This window comes from Aquila chrysaetos, chromosome 13 (assembly GCF_900496995.4).
Source record: "Aquila chrysaetos chrysaetos chromosome 13, bAquChr1.4, whole genome shotgun sequence".
Taxonomy (NCBI): Eukaryota; Metazoa; Chordata; class Aves; order Accipitriformes; family Accipitridae; genus Aquila; species Aquila chrysaetos.
Window position 1 is genome coordinate 2,536,089 of NC_044016.1, and position 15,095 is coordinate 2,551,183.

Sequence of the window (15,095 nt, forward strand, 5' to 3'; positions counted from 1 at the left end):
CCCGCCGCGAAGTTTGGGGCTTCTCCTTGCCTCTCTTTTGCTGCTTTTGCCCACCTCGCGTGTGACAAATAGTAAAAATAAACGTGTTGACATTTGGAGGAATGAAATGAAGTATAAAGAGAGAGTAGGAGGTGACTTAGCAGCTCTGAACGTGTCAGGTGCAGGCAGCTGAGGTGTGTGCCTGTTTTAAAGCAGGTTTCGCCCTGGCAGGCTCGTCTCTGCCCCCTCTCCCCACGCACAGACAGACAGACAGACACACAGACCAGACCAGCAAAGGGCTTGGCGGCAGCTCTGGACATGATATTCTGCCTGCCTAAGTGCTGCTGGCTAAGAAATGGGAGGGAGGTGATGGGGAAGTGGTGGGTGAGGGAGGTGTCGGAGATCCTCTCCTCCATCAGGAGAGATCTGCTAATACACACCTTCCAGAAAAGATACAGCGGCTTGGGGGAGAAAAGCAGAGAGGGGAGCCTCTCTGCTGAAATGCTTTGAATGCAGAGACCTCTTCAGAGGAAGAGAGTGAACTGTGGCATATATATTATTTTTAAAATGAGGAGTTGTCCTCTTAAATAAGGGCAGCTGAGTAAACATACATAAAATACTGCAACCCATTTCAGAGGACTAACACCTGGGATTAGCTGATCTGCATTGTGAATAATGTCAACATCAGAGCTGGCTTGAATTGGATTTTCCCTGCCATAACAGAGAATATCAGCAGCAAAAGAAACCAGGTGGCAGAGAAAAATGCAGTTTGAAATTTTCAAAAAGCCTTCTAAGAAACCATTGCAATTCTTCCTCACCCCGTGAAAATAAACCAGTAGGTGTGCCGCGTACAGTGAAGCCTGCCAGTTCCTGCTGGGAGCTCCGTCCACTTTATATGGTTTTGAGCTGTATTGGAAAGAGCTAGAACTGGGCTTGGTAGCATCGTCTGCATGAATAGGACCCTGTAGCTTCACAGGTGCTGGTATTTCCTTAAATAAATTACAATAAAACAAATTGTAGACTAAACACCACCTTTTCTTTTGAACATCGTCCTTGTAATAATAAAATATGCTACTAAAATATTTGAAAGTTTTGGAAAGGTAAGTAATTTACGTATAGATTATACCATAAAAATGTAATCTAGTATAAGCATATACATTAAGATTTAGGTTTAGCACTGCAAGTTATGATTTCTCAGTAACTCCAAAATTACAGCAGCAGTTCATTTTCCTAATGTCGAACAGCAGCTGAAGTGAAAAACTAATCACAAATGTCCACTATTGATCAACTTTATGATTTAATGTGTTATTAGTCGTCATTTCTTATTATTCTGTTTCAATTCCTTGCAGATTAGAAACAAAAACAATAGAGGAAAATCACCCCCCTGGATCTTAGCCTTGGCCTTTTGCAAGCAAACAGAAGAGGAGCTGTCAGGCTTTGCATGTCAAGTAGCCACTCGGCTGTTTGACAGCTTCTGGGTTTCAACCCCATTGGGATTGAGGCAGCTCAGGAAACCACGAGCGATGAGTCCTGTCGTCTGCTGACGCTGCTCTAGCACCATGGCAGACGGTCCGTGATCTGACAAGAGGATCCGTCCTAGGGAGGCAGCGCTGGGATCGGTAATTGGCTTCCTGGGAAACTACAGCTGGCGGAGAGGATGTAAAAAGAGGCGCGCACGCGCCGGGATATTGCTACAGTCTTGCCGAGCTGGTGGATCCGCTTGGAGGAGGGTTTTGCCACCGATCTTGGTTTTTCTCCCGGTTTGGTAATGTTGGCTTTGGGGAAAATTTCTGCTGACTCACCCGCCCCTGGACACCTTTTGCGAAGCCCGGCTGACCAGTGAAGAGACCCCAACGGCGCCTTCCCCCACCGCGCGGGTCAGCCGGCGATGAAAGAAGAGACCAGAAAACGGAAAGGTGGGGAAAGAGAAGCAACCGAAGGGGAGGTAACAAGAAGAGAAAACGCTAGGGGAGGGGTGGTGAGCGCGTAGAAGAACTCCCAGCGCGGCCGGCGCCCGGCAAGATTTTACCCTGTCTGCCACCGGGGCCCCAGCGCCGCCCCCCGCCGGCCCTGCCGCCCCGCTCGCCCGCCCCAGGCCGCGCAGGATGGGGGCGGCGCTGGTGCGGCACGGGGGCTGCCTGCTGCTCTGGCTGGCCCTGCTGCTGGGCTGCTGGGCCGAGCTGGGCAGCGGGCTGGAGTTCCCGGGGGCGGAGGGCCAGTGGACCCGTTTCCCCAAGTGGAACGCCTGCTGCGAGAGCGAGATGAGCTTCAACATGAAGACGCGCAGCTCCAGCGGGCTGGTGCTCTACTTCGACGACGAGGGCTTCTGCGACTTCCTGGAGCTCATCCTCACCCAGGGCGGGCGGCTGCAGCTCAGCTTCTCCATCTTCTGCGCCGAGCCCGCCACCCTGCTCTCCGACACGGCGGTCAACGACAACCTCTGGCACGCCGTCGTCATCCGCCGCCACTTCAAGAACACGACCCTGATCATCGACCGGGCCGAGGCCAAGTGGGTGGAGGTGAAGTCCAAGCGGCGGGACATGACTGTCTTCAGCGGCCTCTTCTTAGGGGGGCTCCCGCCAGAGCTGCGGTCGGCGACGCTAAAGCTGACGCTCTCCTCTGTCAAGGACCGGGAGCCCTTCAAGGGCTGGATAACAGACGTCCGAGTCAACTACACGCAGGCGTCGCCGGTGGAGAGCCAGGAGGTGCGGCTGGACGACGAGCAGAGCCGCCTGTGCGCCAGGGAGGACATCTGCCTCAACGGGGGCGTCTGCTCCGTGCTCAACGACCAGGCCGTCTGCGACTGCTCCCAAACGGGCTTTCGGGGGAAGGACTGCAGCGAAGGTAAGGTGCCATTCAGCTCGCCCCACCGCCCCCCTCCCCATCGCTCCGTGGAGGGGACGGGTAGGAGGCCAGGCCTGCATGGAGTTTCATCTGTATGAGTGGACGTCCCTCCCTCCTTCCCTCCCTCCCTCCTTTTCTCCCTCCCCGCCGCGTCCCCGGCTCCCCCTCTTCCCCGCCTTCCCTTCCCTGCCCTCCACGTGTCTCTGTGGCCGACCATGGTTGCCATCACTCTTCTGTTCTCTGCGAGGCTGGGCGAGAGGAGGAAGAGGAGGAAGAGGAGGTTATTTGGGCATCTTCCAGAGGCGGGGTGTGATTTGGGGTTGTCCCGGGCAGAGGAAAGACGGGTCCTGGGTACCGGGTGTCACCCGGGTGGGAGGGGGTGGCCGGCATCACGCTCGGCTGGAGTCGAGGGAGGAGACGGGCACGCTTGTCACAAGCAGCTGGTGGCAATTAATTTCGGGAGCAGGGAAAGTGACGCTGGGGAGAATTTTACCGGATTAAGTGCCTGGGTTTATTTTTGTAGGGCAGGGGAGACCCAGAGTCCACTTTGTATTTGATATTTGCCTCTGCTATGTCGTTGAAACAAAATCAGTGATTTATTTGTGAATTCCTTAAATTGTTGCCGGGGAGGAGGGGGATTAAACGGAGGATTATGTTTTTTCACGAATGTGAACGGTACTGCTTTGCAACGTATTTAGCAATTCACTGTGCCAGTCAGACAGGGAGAATACAAAAGAACAAGGGGGAAGTACATGCTCCAAGACCACAAAATTACTGAATAGTTTTACCAAGGAAGAGGGAGCTTAGAAAAACAGCAGTTTCCTGAATCCCATCTACAAATAAATCACTGGGTAAAACATGATTCATATTCAGTGCCCATTGTTTTTGGCGAATGGAAGGAGTGTGAACATTTACTTTGCAGATGCATGTAGGACTCTTTTTTTTATTATTTTGCTAGTAAATGTACCATTGCTTGCAGCTCCTTAAGCATAGAAATTACTTATGTTGTGTACCTAGAACAGGACGTAAAGGTATAGGAGTGAAATAAGAGCAAATGTATCAAAGGAAAATATAATCTTCATGTCAAAATTGTAGAGCAAAGACCTAAGTTTAGAATGTAAAAGGTAAACATAAACAGGGTATTATCAAGGCCAAATGAAGATCTTCACTGAGTGGCTGCATGACATTTATGGCTGAATAATTTGCCTTTAGCATTTCTATCAGATTTCACTCATTATAAGAAAGAAAACATCATTTGTGACTGTGCTTTATTATGTAACACCTTCTGTCCTTAGTGTCAATACTCAAAATGCTACAGTCATTCTGCATCCTGTTTACTTTATCAGCTGTTTATCTCTCATCCGCCATTCGTAAAAAAAAAAAAAAAAAAAAAATTAAACCCTATTAACATTTTAAAATAATTTTTAATAAGTAAAGAGCAAATTATAGTTTCAGAAAATAAGACGTTTGTACTTTCAATAGCACACAGTCCCAGAAACTGTAAAATGAAGTATTTTTTATACTAGGTAAGATCATATCAATGGATTTAGTATTTGGATGTAAATTTTTAATATGTGGTACTACATAACATATAGGTGTATGTAAAATATTGCATTGTCTTAGCATCTTTGAGTTAGGCCCTATTATAAACCAGAAAGAAAATTATGAGGTGTAGCAGCTTGGTTTAAAGCAACAATGGCCATGTATATATTATTATATATTTATAGGCCCTTTACATTAAAACATAGTTTATTTATTTGAAGTTATTTTGAACATGTAATATTTATTTGAAAAAGTTCATATAACTGCATGTAATATCAGTCAGAGAAAATCTTATCTTTACATAATAAGTGCAATAGCTATTTTTAAGGAACATTTTTATTTTGGGATGTTATTTAAATACATATATTTGTTTATATTAAAAATTGCATAGAGCTTATAAGAAGAGGACACTCAAAATAATGTCTAGAATCCCCCAAATTTAGGGTAAAATGCTGGCTTCATTCAAGTACTGGTGGTTTTACAGTTGACCTCAGTGAGATCAAGATTCCCCTCCCGTGTCCCTTGACCACTAAGGAGCCTTATAAAATAATAACAAGACTTATAATTTTAGTATACTCTCTCAAGAGATGATCATTAAGTATTCAGATTCTGATTTCATTTGAAACAGGAGGCAACATTTCCACTGATAGCAATATAAATGGAACTAGTCCTACAGTTTATATCTGTTGATTGAGAAAAGATAGTAACTGAAATTCCCATCAGTCAGGTTTTAGTAGCTACTCATATGTGCTACCAAAGATATTGAACTGTTTTATAAATGATTTAATATTCTAAGAAATAGAAAAGGCAGAAGGACAAGTAAAACCATTATGTCTGCCAAGAAAGAAACCCTGGCTATTGTTTAGTTCTTTACAGCCAACATAGAAATGATGCTGTTGAGTTTTGATCTTTTGTTCCTAGAATGTGTAAATTTCCCACAAACCTTAGTAAGAGGTTGCCATTGCTGAAGGATGGAGGATCATCTCTGACTGCAATGATCTGGAGGCATCTTTTGAGTTTTCACTCTTTCTCTTGTTTTGCTTTTTGACTAAAAATGGTTTAGATGGGGAAAATCCCCAAATTTCCATTTTTATCTGAAATTGTAACCACATGTCCTAGTTATCACCTTTTCTGTAAAGGTGAAAGATGGTAATTAAATTCTAATTTCCTTGGATTTTTTTTATAATTTTTTTTTTTTTGGCTTGGATTTAGTGTGCAGCTTCATCTCTGCAGTCTGGTAAGACAGAGTCCCACAGCATAATGAGGACTTTAGGAATCACCACCACCACCAGCATAGAAAACCTTTCCAAAATTTTCTATCCTGGCTTGCACATTTGAGAGATTAGAAATAATTGATTTAGAGTCAAAGTTTCAAGCCTTAGGATGCAATTTTTAGTAGAACTTAAGTTATTGCCAGGAAAAAATCTGGTGGGGTTTTTGGTTTTTTTTTTCAGATTTTCATTTTTGCAAATCTCAGTAATTTTTTCTGAAGTAAGATTTTCTTATAAGAATGAAGTTTAACTAAGTTTATTTGTTTTGGAAAACCCATAGTAATGTAAGTTATTCCCAGTAGACTTAACTGTTCTTGTGCCTGTCTAAATCAGGAGTAGCTTCATTTATGTTGTCTGAACTACACCAGTGTAAGAACAGTGTAAGCTAGAAAAGAATCAGATTTATTGCATTCAGCAATGCCCTTTGTTTGAATAGGATCTAAACTCTCTTCAGTGGGAGCTTTGGCATGAATCACAGAAAAAGAACTGGAGTTCTGCTTGAGTACCAAGCTGTGTAGTCCACAGCACAGAAAAATATGATCTGTAGCAGTCCTGTTGTTGATGAGTCCGTGTGCTTATGAGTAAAGACAGTACAAGAGACTTCTAAGGGAGAAAATAAAATCTCTATTTGGTACTGAAACAGGCAAGGGAATATTATTTCACATAATGATAGTGATTCAGTAGAAGGAAAAAATACACAAAATTATGATAAATTTTGTTAGGAATAAGACTAACATTAAAATAAACCCTGATTGCCATATCAATTTTCTGATAATTTTTGACATACATCACAATCTTCTATTCAGTGAAAATTATATTATTCCCTGAAATGACTCAAATTGGTATGGCTTGATTCTATGACAGGGAGAGCTGTTCATTAAAAAGACTGATCTTTAAAATCAGATTTTTAGTCAATTAAGGCAGGGTCCTAGAAGGTAGGGAGAATATATGATTCATATCAGTGAGCCTCCATATTCCTCGTCTCATTTTGCTCCTTACATTAAAATTTCAGAACAAAAGACCTATTTTAAATTAATAAAATAGTGACCCTCTGGATTTACACAAATACATATATATATAATTTTCCTTTCATCCTCATTTATATAAAAATAACCTTGTCCTGCATCCTGTCTGAGAAAATAGGCAGATACTTCTGAAGGAGGAAATAAAAACCACATAACACACTTTGATTTGGGAGCAGTTTCTCACTGACCCTAGCTTCTTGTCACTTCATGCCCTTCTGCTTTTCTATATCTGTAACTGCTTGAAAAAATTGCATACAGGATAATTTATCTTTTTAAAATATAGCTTGCCTACTTGCCTCAATATTAGCGTGTTATAGAGACAATTACTCTGTGAATTCAAAGTATTCCTGTTTAGGACATGTTTTGTTTTAACTGTTCTACTGAGTTTCTGTTTTGTGAGAAAAATGAGGACTGTTCATGCAGCTGTTCACTGTAAGAGATATTCTTCCTTGTCAGATATTCAGAAGTTGATGCCAGCTATGGTTTGAACTGTGAAAGTGATTTTTTTTTTTTCTTTTTTTTTTTTTAAGGAAGCGAATTCCAGATGTCTCAGGCTAGCCAGCATTTAGATTTGTTTGTTTGGGTTCTGAATATATTACATCAATCTTTGTTGTGCATATTTGCTTCTTCACGTTAACTTTTTAAAAAGTCATCCAATATTTATATATTTTTGAAATTTTTCACATTTTAATTCATTTAATTCTCTTATGCCTTGAATACAACATATAAACATATCTTGGCATTAATTACCTTTTGCAAGATACGTGTTTGAGTGCAAAGAGATGGTGTTGAACTCATTGCCTGTAGTCAACACAGAGTAGCCACCATGGTCTTTATCCTTCTTGAACAGTTAGCTGAATATACTTGGGGCTAGTAAATACCGTGAGCAGAACTTTCCTTTTGATTTACACTTCAGAATCTTTATCCACAATACGCATCTCTATTACATGATCTGTATTTCTTCTGCATGCTGAATTTCTTGTCAGTGCCAATGGCCCCTGGGGTGATGTTGATTTAGGAGGAGGGCTAGAAATCCACTAGAGATTACACTAAGGTTCTGTTGTATTTACCAATTATTTGATTAATTTAACAATAAGTGTTTTATTTAATATTTTTAAATGGTGACTTTGTTGTCAGGGTAGAATCTTGAGGATAGATCATCAAATAATCCCAAAGACTTTCAAAACTGTGTTAAATCTGGGCCCTTCACATTGAGTTGTAAGAAAACAGAATCTTTATGTCAGTTTAAAGCAGAATTTTGCATCATTTTCCTAATACAATTTGATACATTATTTTGTTTGCCAGGATTCAGCATTATAGGATATTGATTTCAATATCTGCCTTGTGTAAAATCACAGCGATTTAAATACTGTGTCACTGGGAATTAGGAATTGGCAGTCTGTTTTATATTATCTTCTAAGAAGGCTACTTGTTGAATATTGCCAGTCCTTTCAATGTGCTGATATTGAAATACTTCCAAAAGACCACTTACACATATAGCATACATCTTAGTACCCCAGATCAATAATATTTTATATAGTGAGGTTGTTGCTTCCCTTTGTGCCTGGCTGAGATGCAGGGTCCATGTTAATTTTAAGTCTGTGTTGCAAATTATAGAATGCTAATATGCTAGAAGAATTTACATCTAGCAGCATAGGACCTTGTGTCACATTGGTCTTATTAATGCAGAATTTCAAAATTGTATAATAAAATTGTCTATATTTTAATGTAATTACACTTCAAGGCTTACAGGCATTTTGGACCACTGTACTTGATCTTTTTTCTCAGCTGCAGGTTGGCTCCCTAGGAGTCTTTTAACAGTAGATGTTAGCCAAGGAGTTGTGGGAAAACATTTGGATTACAGAACATATAATTTTATCCCATCATCATTACTGAGCTGATGGATAGGAATGGAGAAACAGGCTAGCAAGTAAAACCAGTTTGTAATAGAAATAGCTTTACATAGAGGCTAACATTAACGTATGCAGCTTTGAGGTTTTATGCTTCTTTTAATAAACATATAGAAATTGGTTGGTAATTTAAAACAAAAAGGTTCATCCATCTCTCTTGTTGAAATTAATACGATCTTTTGTCTTCCAGAAAGCTTGGTGTTCCTTTCAGAAAACATGAAACCATACCAGCTTCTGGAAAAATACTTTGTCAAGCTTATTGCGCTGTAGTTGAAAATTGTATACCTTCATAAACACATGATTTTACAGAAGAGTGAAGGGCATTCTGAGGTGTTGCATACCATGTTGTACTTGAGGACTAAACTTTAAAGACAAAAGTATACTTCTTTCAGGGAATGATTTGGAACGTAACAAACATACCTTTAACTGTGTTGTTATACATAGAATTGACTAGGAAAGCCAGGGTACGTAATACTTTGATGCCTTTATTTAGTTCTATGCTGACCAGGGATCATATTTTAATCTTTTACAAAATAATTTAGGTTTTTCCCACAAAGATGCGCACTCTGTCAAATGACACTTTCTCCTTCTGTACTGTGCTGATGGTATCTGAGAGTATCACAAGCACTTTACCAGCCTGGATTATATTGTCATATATGTAGAACTCAATCTTTCAGCTCAGGTTCTCTTCTGCCAAACTAAACAGTAGTTGTATGTGGTGGGTTCATGCTAATCTCTAGCTGTTCTCCCGGATCTTGGTCTACTCAGTAGAGCCAATAAGCACTTCAATGCACAAAATACCTGTAGTAACTAATGAATGAAGTAGGAAAAAGCACAAACTTCTCCTGTTTGGTTTCTTCATCTGTAAAGTTAACCTAGTGACACTCCATACAGGATTTTTGGTAGGATTTTCTTCCTGACCATCAGGTATCTGAAAGATCGGAATTTCTATTAGGGATCTAGTAGGGGAAGTCAAGACTTGAAGCTCCCTTTACTGTAGTGCAACCTGTTTAGTCCACAGAACTGATACTTATCAGCTGGCTTTGAAGTTGCCACCATTCCTACTGCCTATCTGTCCATAGCTGAGTGTTTAGAATAATGTGTTTTTTCTTGTGCACAACTGGTCTGCCATTACATGCTTTCCATTAGTCTGACTAGATATTGGAAATGGTGTAGCTTGTCGACTGTCAACCACTTTCCCCTTGACAATTCAGCTCTTCTCATGGTTGTAACAGTTCTCATCCTTTGCATCGTTACAACACCTGTACAAAAGTCATCCTTTTTACTGTAAAATGATCCAAGATTTAATGTCTGAGGATACTGGAGAACTCTGGCTCCCAGTCAATGATCATATCACTTTTGAAAAGTTTCATTCTCTTTCATTTTCAAAGAGAAATTTGGGGGTGAAAGCGGAAGGTGGCCTCAGTCATGCCTTGTTTGAGTTTGTAAAGAAATAAGAGACAAAGGTATGCTGTCAGCATTCTGTAAGAAGAAGATTGTATGATAGGATTTCTTTAATTCTGTGGAGTTGTTTATGAACCTGAAACTATTTAGCTAGGTCCTCATAAGCAGCAAATTTGGTGCCTTATAGATAGCTGAAAAAAATGGGTTCTGTTTTCATTTTCCATTGGAATCAGTTTGAAGTCCCATTGACTCAAGTTTAGAATTAGGGCAAACCTAATAACCTGCTGATTCTGAACTTATTATTCAAGTGGGAATACGAAAACAGAGAAGATCTAGGGCAAATTAAATAACCTGCTGATTCTGACTGTAGTAGTATTCATCTGGGAATATCTATAGAGAAAATACTTCTCATAAATTTGGATATTTGTTACCATCATCATCATCATTGTAATTATTCATTAATTTATTACATGCTTATGAACTATGCTGTAAGAGTAAAGTTATATGACTAATTTTGTTTCACATTTAAGGGACTCTGTAATTTGTGGGAAAATCTATTTCACGAAAAAGGAGGTGGTGTATTCGATAGAATCACTTTTGCAGTTGCTGCCACTACAAACTGTGAAACAGTATATTTTGCTTATGTAGGTGTTACATGCCAACAATGCTATGTAGGTGTGCAAGTTGCAGATTGCTTTTAGTCTGTGGCACAATGCAAAAGGTCTTGAAATGAAAAGGTTTGACTTTTTCATGATTTTGTCTAGAGAAAGGTCTGTGTGTTGCTTAAAGGCAGAGAAACTCGACTGATTATTCCCACAGCGATGTCTTTTTGTAATTAAGAGAACACATACAGCCATTACGGAGGTCACTGACATTACACTATGCAATTGGAGATGTGTGTCACAGTTCCAAAGTTTCAGAATTACATCTCAATTTCTGATACAGAATGACCTTCATGTTGATCTTCTTTCTTTTCTATGCATCTTAGCTTTAACAAAAGATTTAAAAAATGACACTTTTGTCAAAGGAGGTATTTCCATTAAGAAAAGACTCCTTGAGAAAGATTACATGTATATATTATAAATTATATGTACTTTCTTTTGAAGTGTATAGAAAATCACAGAATTAGTGAGTAGACATGGGGTGAAGATCTGTATCTCAATATTGTAATTTTCTTTAGTAGCTTATCCTGACTCTTCTTTGTTCGCAAAGGTGACAACAGAAATGTTCACACACACATATCAGCATTTGTACAATGGTTGTCTGGGGGACAACCATGATGAATAGCTTTAGGGTGAATTACGATCTTGTGATGCAAAGATAATATTCATTGTTGAAATAAATGTGAGAATTGGGCCCTAATGCTAGTAAAAAAACAAACAAAACCTCTAGACCCCTCTTAGGGAAGATGTTATCTTTCCTGATTCTGAATCGTACAGGAGTGATAAAAGCGATCTAAACCAGTTTGGATTCCACTGATCGTTACGCAGCGACAGGATAACATTTTACGTTTGTAAAACCAGACTCTTTTAACCTGGAAGGGCCAGGGACAAGAGGCAGAGAGGCTAGTGAGACCCTGCATCTCCTTCCAGACTACACACACTGCTACGGCTAAGCACAATGAATTTGACGTTAGTATCTATAATGGGGTGGACAGATGCTTTGCATGACATCATCCCCTAGAAAAGCAGTGGAATTTCTTCAGGAAGTTTCCAGGAATGTTAGTGCTGACAGAGAGATTACTAGTTTTGCTTATTTTGAGTTTGCTTTTCTTCCCATTTTTCCTCATCAGAGGAGAGGCAGGTGAAAATGGAAGTTATAAACCAATAGCTGTATGTCACTTAATTTTTAAGACTATCATGGGGTGATATAAGAAAGACTTGAAAATAGAATTTCTAAGAACTGGTTAATGCCCTCCTTCCAGGAGCTGATTCTCTGTGAAGTTTGTTTTCTGTGATACTTACTGCAGAAAAATAATTTCTGTAATATTATTACATTGCAAAGAACATGGCCTTTTTTAGAACATACAGTTTTTCAGAGACAAATTGTGGACTGTCATTCAACATTAGACAAAAGATTTGTCTGGTTTGGCTAAACATTTACTGAAGAATTCTGAATACAGATTTCATATTCTTACATAAAACATTCCCGACTTAAGTGGTATGAGGAAAACATCAGCATTTTCCCACTAGTTCACCAGGAGAAAAGTATGATTTGAATATATTTCTTTGTTGACCCAAAACTCTGTTAGTTTTCCATGAACGCTGTATCAGTTGTGGTAGTTTCCAGGAATTTCTGGGTTTTTTGACACTGTTCTTGGTCCAGAGTATTTGGAGAAGCAGCGAGGATGAAACTTAGTTACGCAGCCTTGAACTTGTGCTTTTTCCTCTACAGCAGTTAAACGGCTGAGTCTGGCATTATAATAAGTTGCGCACTTAAGCAGTACAGCACAGTTTTTATTTTTGTTTTCCACATGACAAATTTTGAAACTCAAAATTTAAATAAATCATACATCAGGTTCGAAGTGATGAGAAAAATATTTTCACGCTGTTTCTTATTCAGGTTTTTGTAACAAAATTAGTTCCAATGACAGAAAAAAGTTTATGTAATAGTTTTGACCTGCTGTTCTTGCAAATCCACTGACAACCACATTTTTAATATTTGGAAAATTGTTAACATTCAGAGGTTTTATCTATTCTCTTATCATTGGCTGGATCCCATTCTCTTGTTTTAAATATCATTGAAGTCTTTAAATAAGTAGGGTCTTTCTTGCACATGATAAATACCTACATCATTCAAGTTTGTAAAGGGACTGATTAAACAAATCTCTGCTATTCAGTCATATATTACCCATTGTGATACTTGAGTCATGTTGGTAGATTTTGTGAATCTTAAACCATGGAAGCACGCACAGCAATGCAAGTGAATAAAATTTCCTTCCAATTTCTTCCCTATTAAAAAACCAGAAACATATCTACTGAAAGTGGAAAAATAGCAGTCTAAGTTGATGGCTTTCATCTTTTTTGTTGCTTGTGTTTAAGGGTGGAACTTGTCTCTCCGTTTAACTCACATTTGCATTAAAAAATAACAAAATTAGAGCATACAGAAAGAGATCCTAAGGAAATTAACTAACTAATGGAAGTGGAAGAGAAAAATGTCTTTAGATATCATATATATTGTTCTGGACAATATTTCTAGATTATTTTGCTTTTATAGGTTTGTCACATTCAGTAGAATCTCTGTCAATTGAATGAGTAAAACAATTTGTCCCGGTACTCCTTTCATACCTGTGTACATCAGGATTGATGCCTCTCTTAGCTAATACATTAAGCCATTGTAAAATAAGGGTAAGATCAGAACCAGGTCCTCTGGTTAGGGAAAAAAAAAAAAAAAATCTTTCAAGTTTATTAATATTAAAACACCCCAAAACCTCAAGAAACAAACAGGCTTAACCTTGCCCACTACTATGTAATATTACTTTGTGATCTTTATAGAAGTTTCCATTGTCATTCAGATGCATAGAAGCATTTTGCCAGCACAAAACTGACTGTCGAGAAGCTTTGCTTGCTTGTTACCCACATCTGTACGGTAACAATAATTACTGATTCCACTCTTTAATTTTTCTCTATTTGTGGAGGTATAATAAGAACTTGCAATGCAATTTTTCCCTTATATAATTATGAATTAATGGCTAAAAAAATGTTTGTATTTTAACCCCACTTTCCACCCCCATTGCTGAGATGACCTATCCTGTATTAAAATGCTTGCCGTTTGAAAATAGACTCTCATGTATTTTTTTCATCTACATGTTTGAATCAATCTTCACACTCCTTTTGTTGTTCTTAGATATCCATTTAGCACACAGGTTTTTAAAGCCTAGCTCAGTATGGCCAGTTTGCTGCTTCTCTAATTAACCTAAGCCATTGGTGTCAGTCTAACATGTATGGACATACTGCATGCAAATCTATGCTCTGAGAACATTATTAACTTTATAAAATAAAGCACTTAGGAGCTCTGAACTGCCAGGACAAAAGATACTGTACGATTTTAATTTCATCTGTTTCTGGGTATCCGTTATGAAATAGTCTTTAATTACATGATCATATACCACTTTTTCCTTGAGCTTTCTGCCTCATTCAGTGCATAGTCTGGATAATAAGTTTTTCAATATTTTATTTTCTCCCTGCTGTTCAGTGTGTAGCCCTGAGCCTTATTTATTGTCCATATTCAAACCAGCTCTGAAGACAAATTATTAATTTTTCCCTGGGCTTTTCTAAGGCTTTCATAACTACAATATCTGAGCTGCTACGCAAATATTAAAAATTACACAATGCCCATGTGAGATGACAGATGCTCTTATCCCAGTCATAGAGGAGAACTGAGGGAAGAGAGACTGCAGGTAAAAACATTCACTAATACCGAGTGCACAATCTGAAGTTTTTCTGAGTACTTTACGTATAACACTACATCCTCTAAGCATCTGCTATAACTTCAAAGCACAGCTCGCACTGACTTCAAATTACAGCTTTGAGTGATCAGCTCTGATATTCCGGGATATCCAGCCAGGCGCGCTCCCCGAAGATGCAAACGTCCTGAACAGCATAAGGAATGATCCCCCAGAAGATGCCTGGCTTTAAAAACCTGACCAAAATCACGTGGGATTTTTAGGAGAGGAGGGAATAGAACATATTTCTTCAAGGGTTTTCATTTGCGTCTCCTTGGTATGCGGTACACCCCCCTCCTTTTTAGCAAGGACTCTTGTATTGCAGGGCAGGTGTACTGCTCGTTGGCACAACAGCTTTCTTCATTACTCGGTCATTACTTTTTGCTAAGAATAGACTTCTTCTGTGTACAGAACAAGTAGAGGAGGCTCTGGAGACAATTGCATTAAACTGTGTAATTAAAGGCTGTATCATAACATATATGAATAAAGTGGATGGATCTAAGTTACGTAAGAAGCCTTATGTCTCAGAGCTGCTATTTTTGACTTTGCAACCTAAAGAACATTCTTTTAAGGTAGTGCAATAATCAGCGTGTGTAATTTTTCATATTTTTTTAAAAACGCTGCTCCCACTCAGACATCCCAGCCCCAGCCATTGTATTTTCTGCACTTTAATGAG

General features: G+C 39.4%; 1 protein-coding gene across 34 annotated transcripts in view; it reads left to right on the forward strand.

Moving 5' to 3' along the window:
* Positions 1-1,952: 1,952 nt before the first annotated feature.
* The window catches only part of NRXN1 (neurexin 1), a 724,516-nt gene continuing 711,373 nt past the window's right edge, over positions 1,953-15,095 (forward strand). For all 34 annotated transcript variants that reach the window (XM_030035075.2, XM_030035076.2, XM_030035093.2 and 31 more), the window contains exon 1: positions 1,953-2,823. In XM_030035075.2, the coding sequence (XP_029890935.1) occupies positions 2,085-2,823 (739 nt within the window). In that variant the 5' untranslated portion in view covers positions 1,953-2,084. The remainder of the gene's footprint in view (positions 2,824-15,095) is intronic.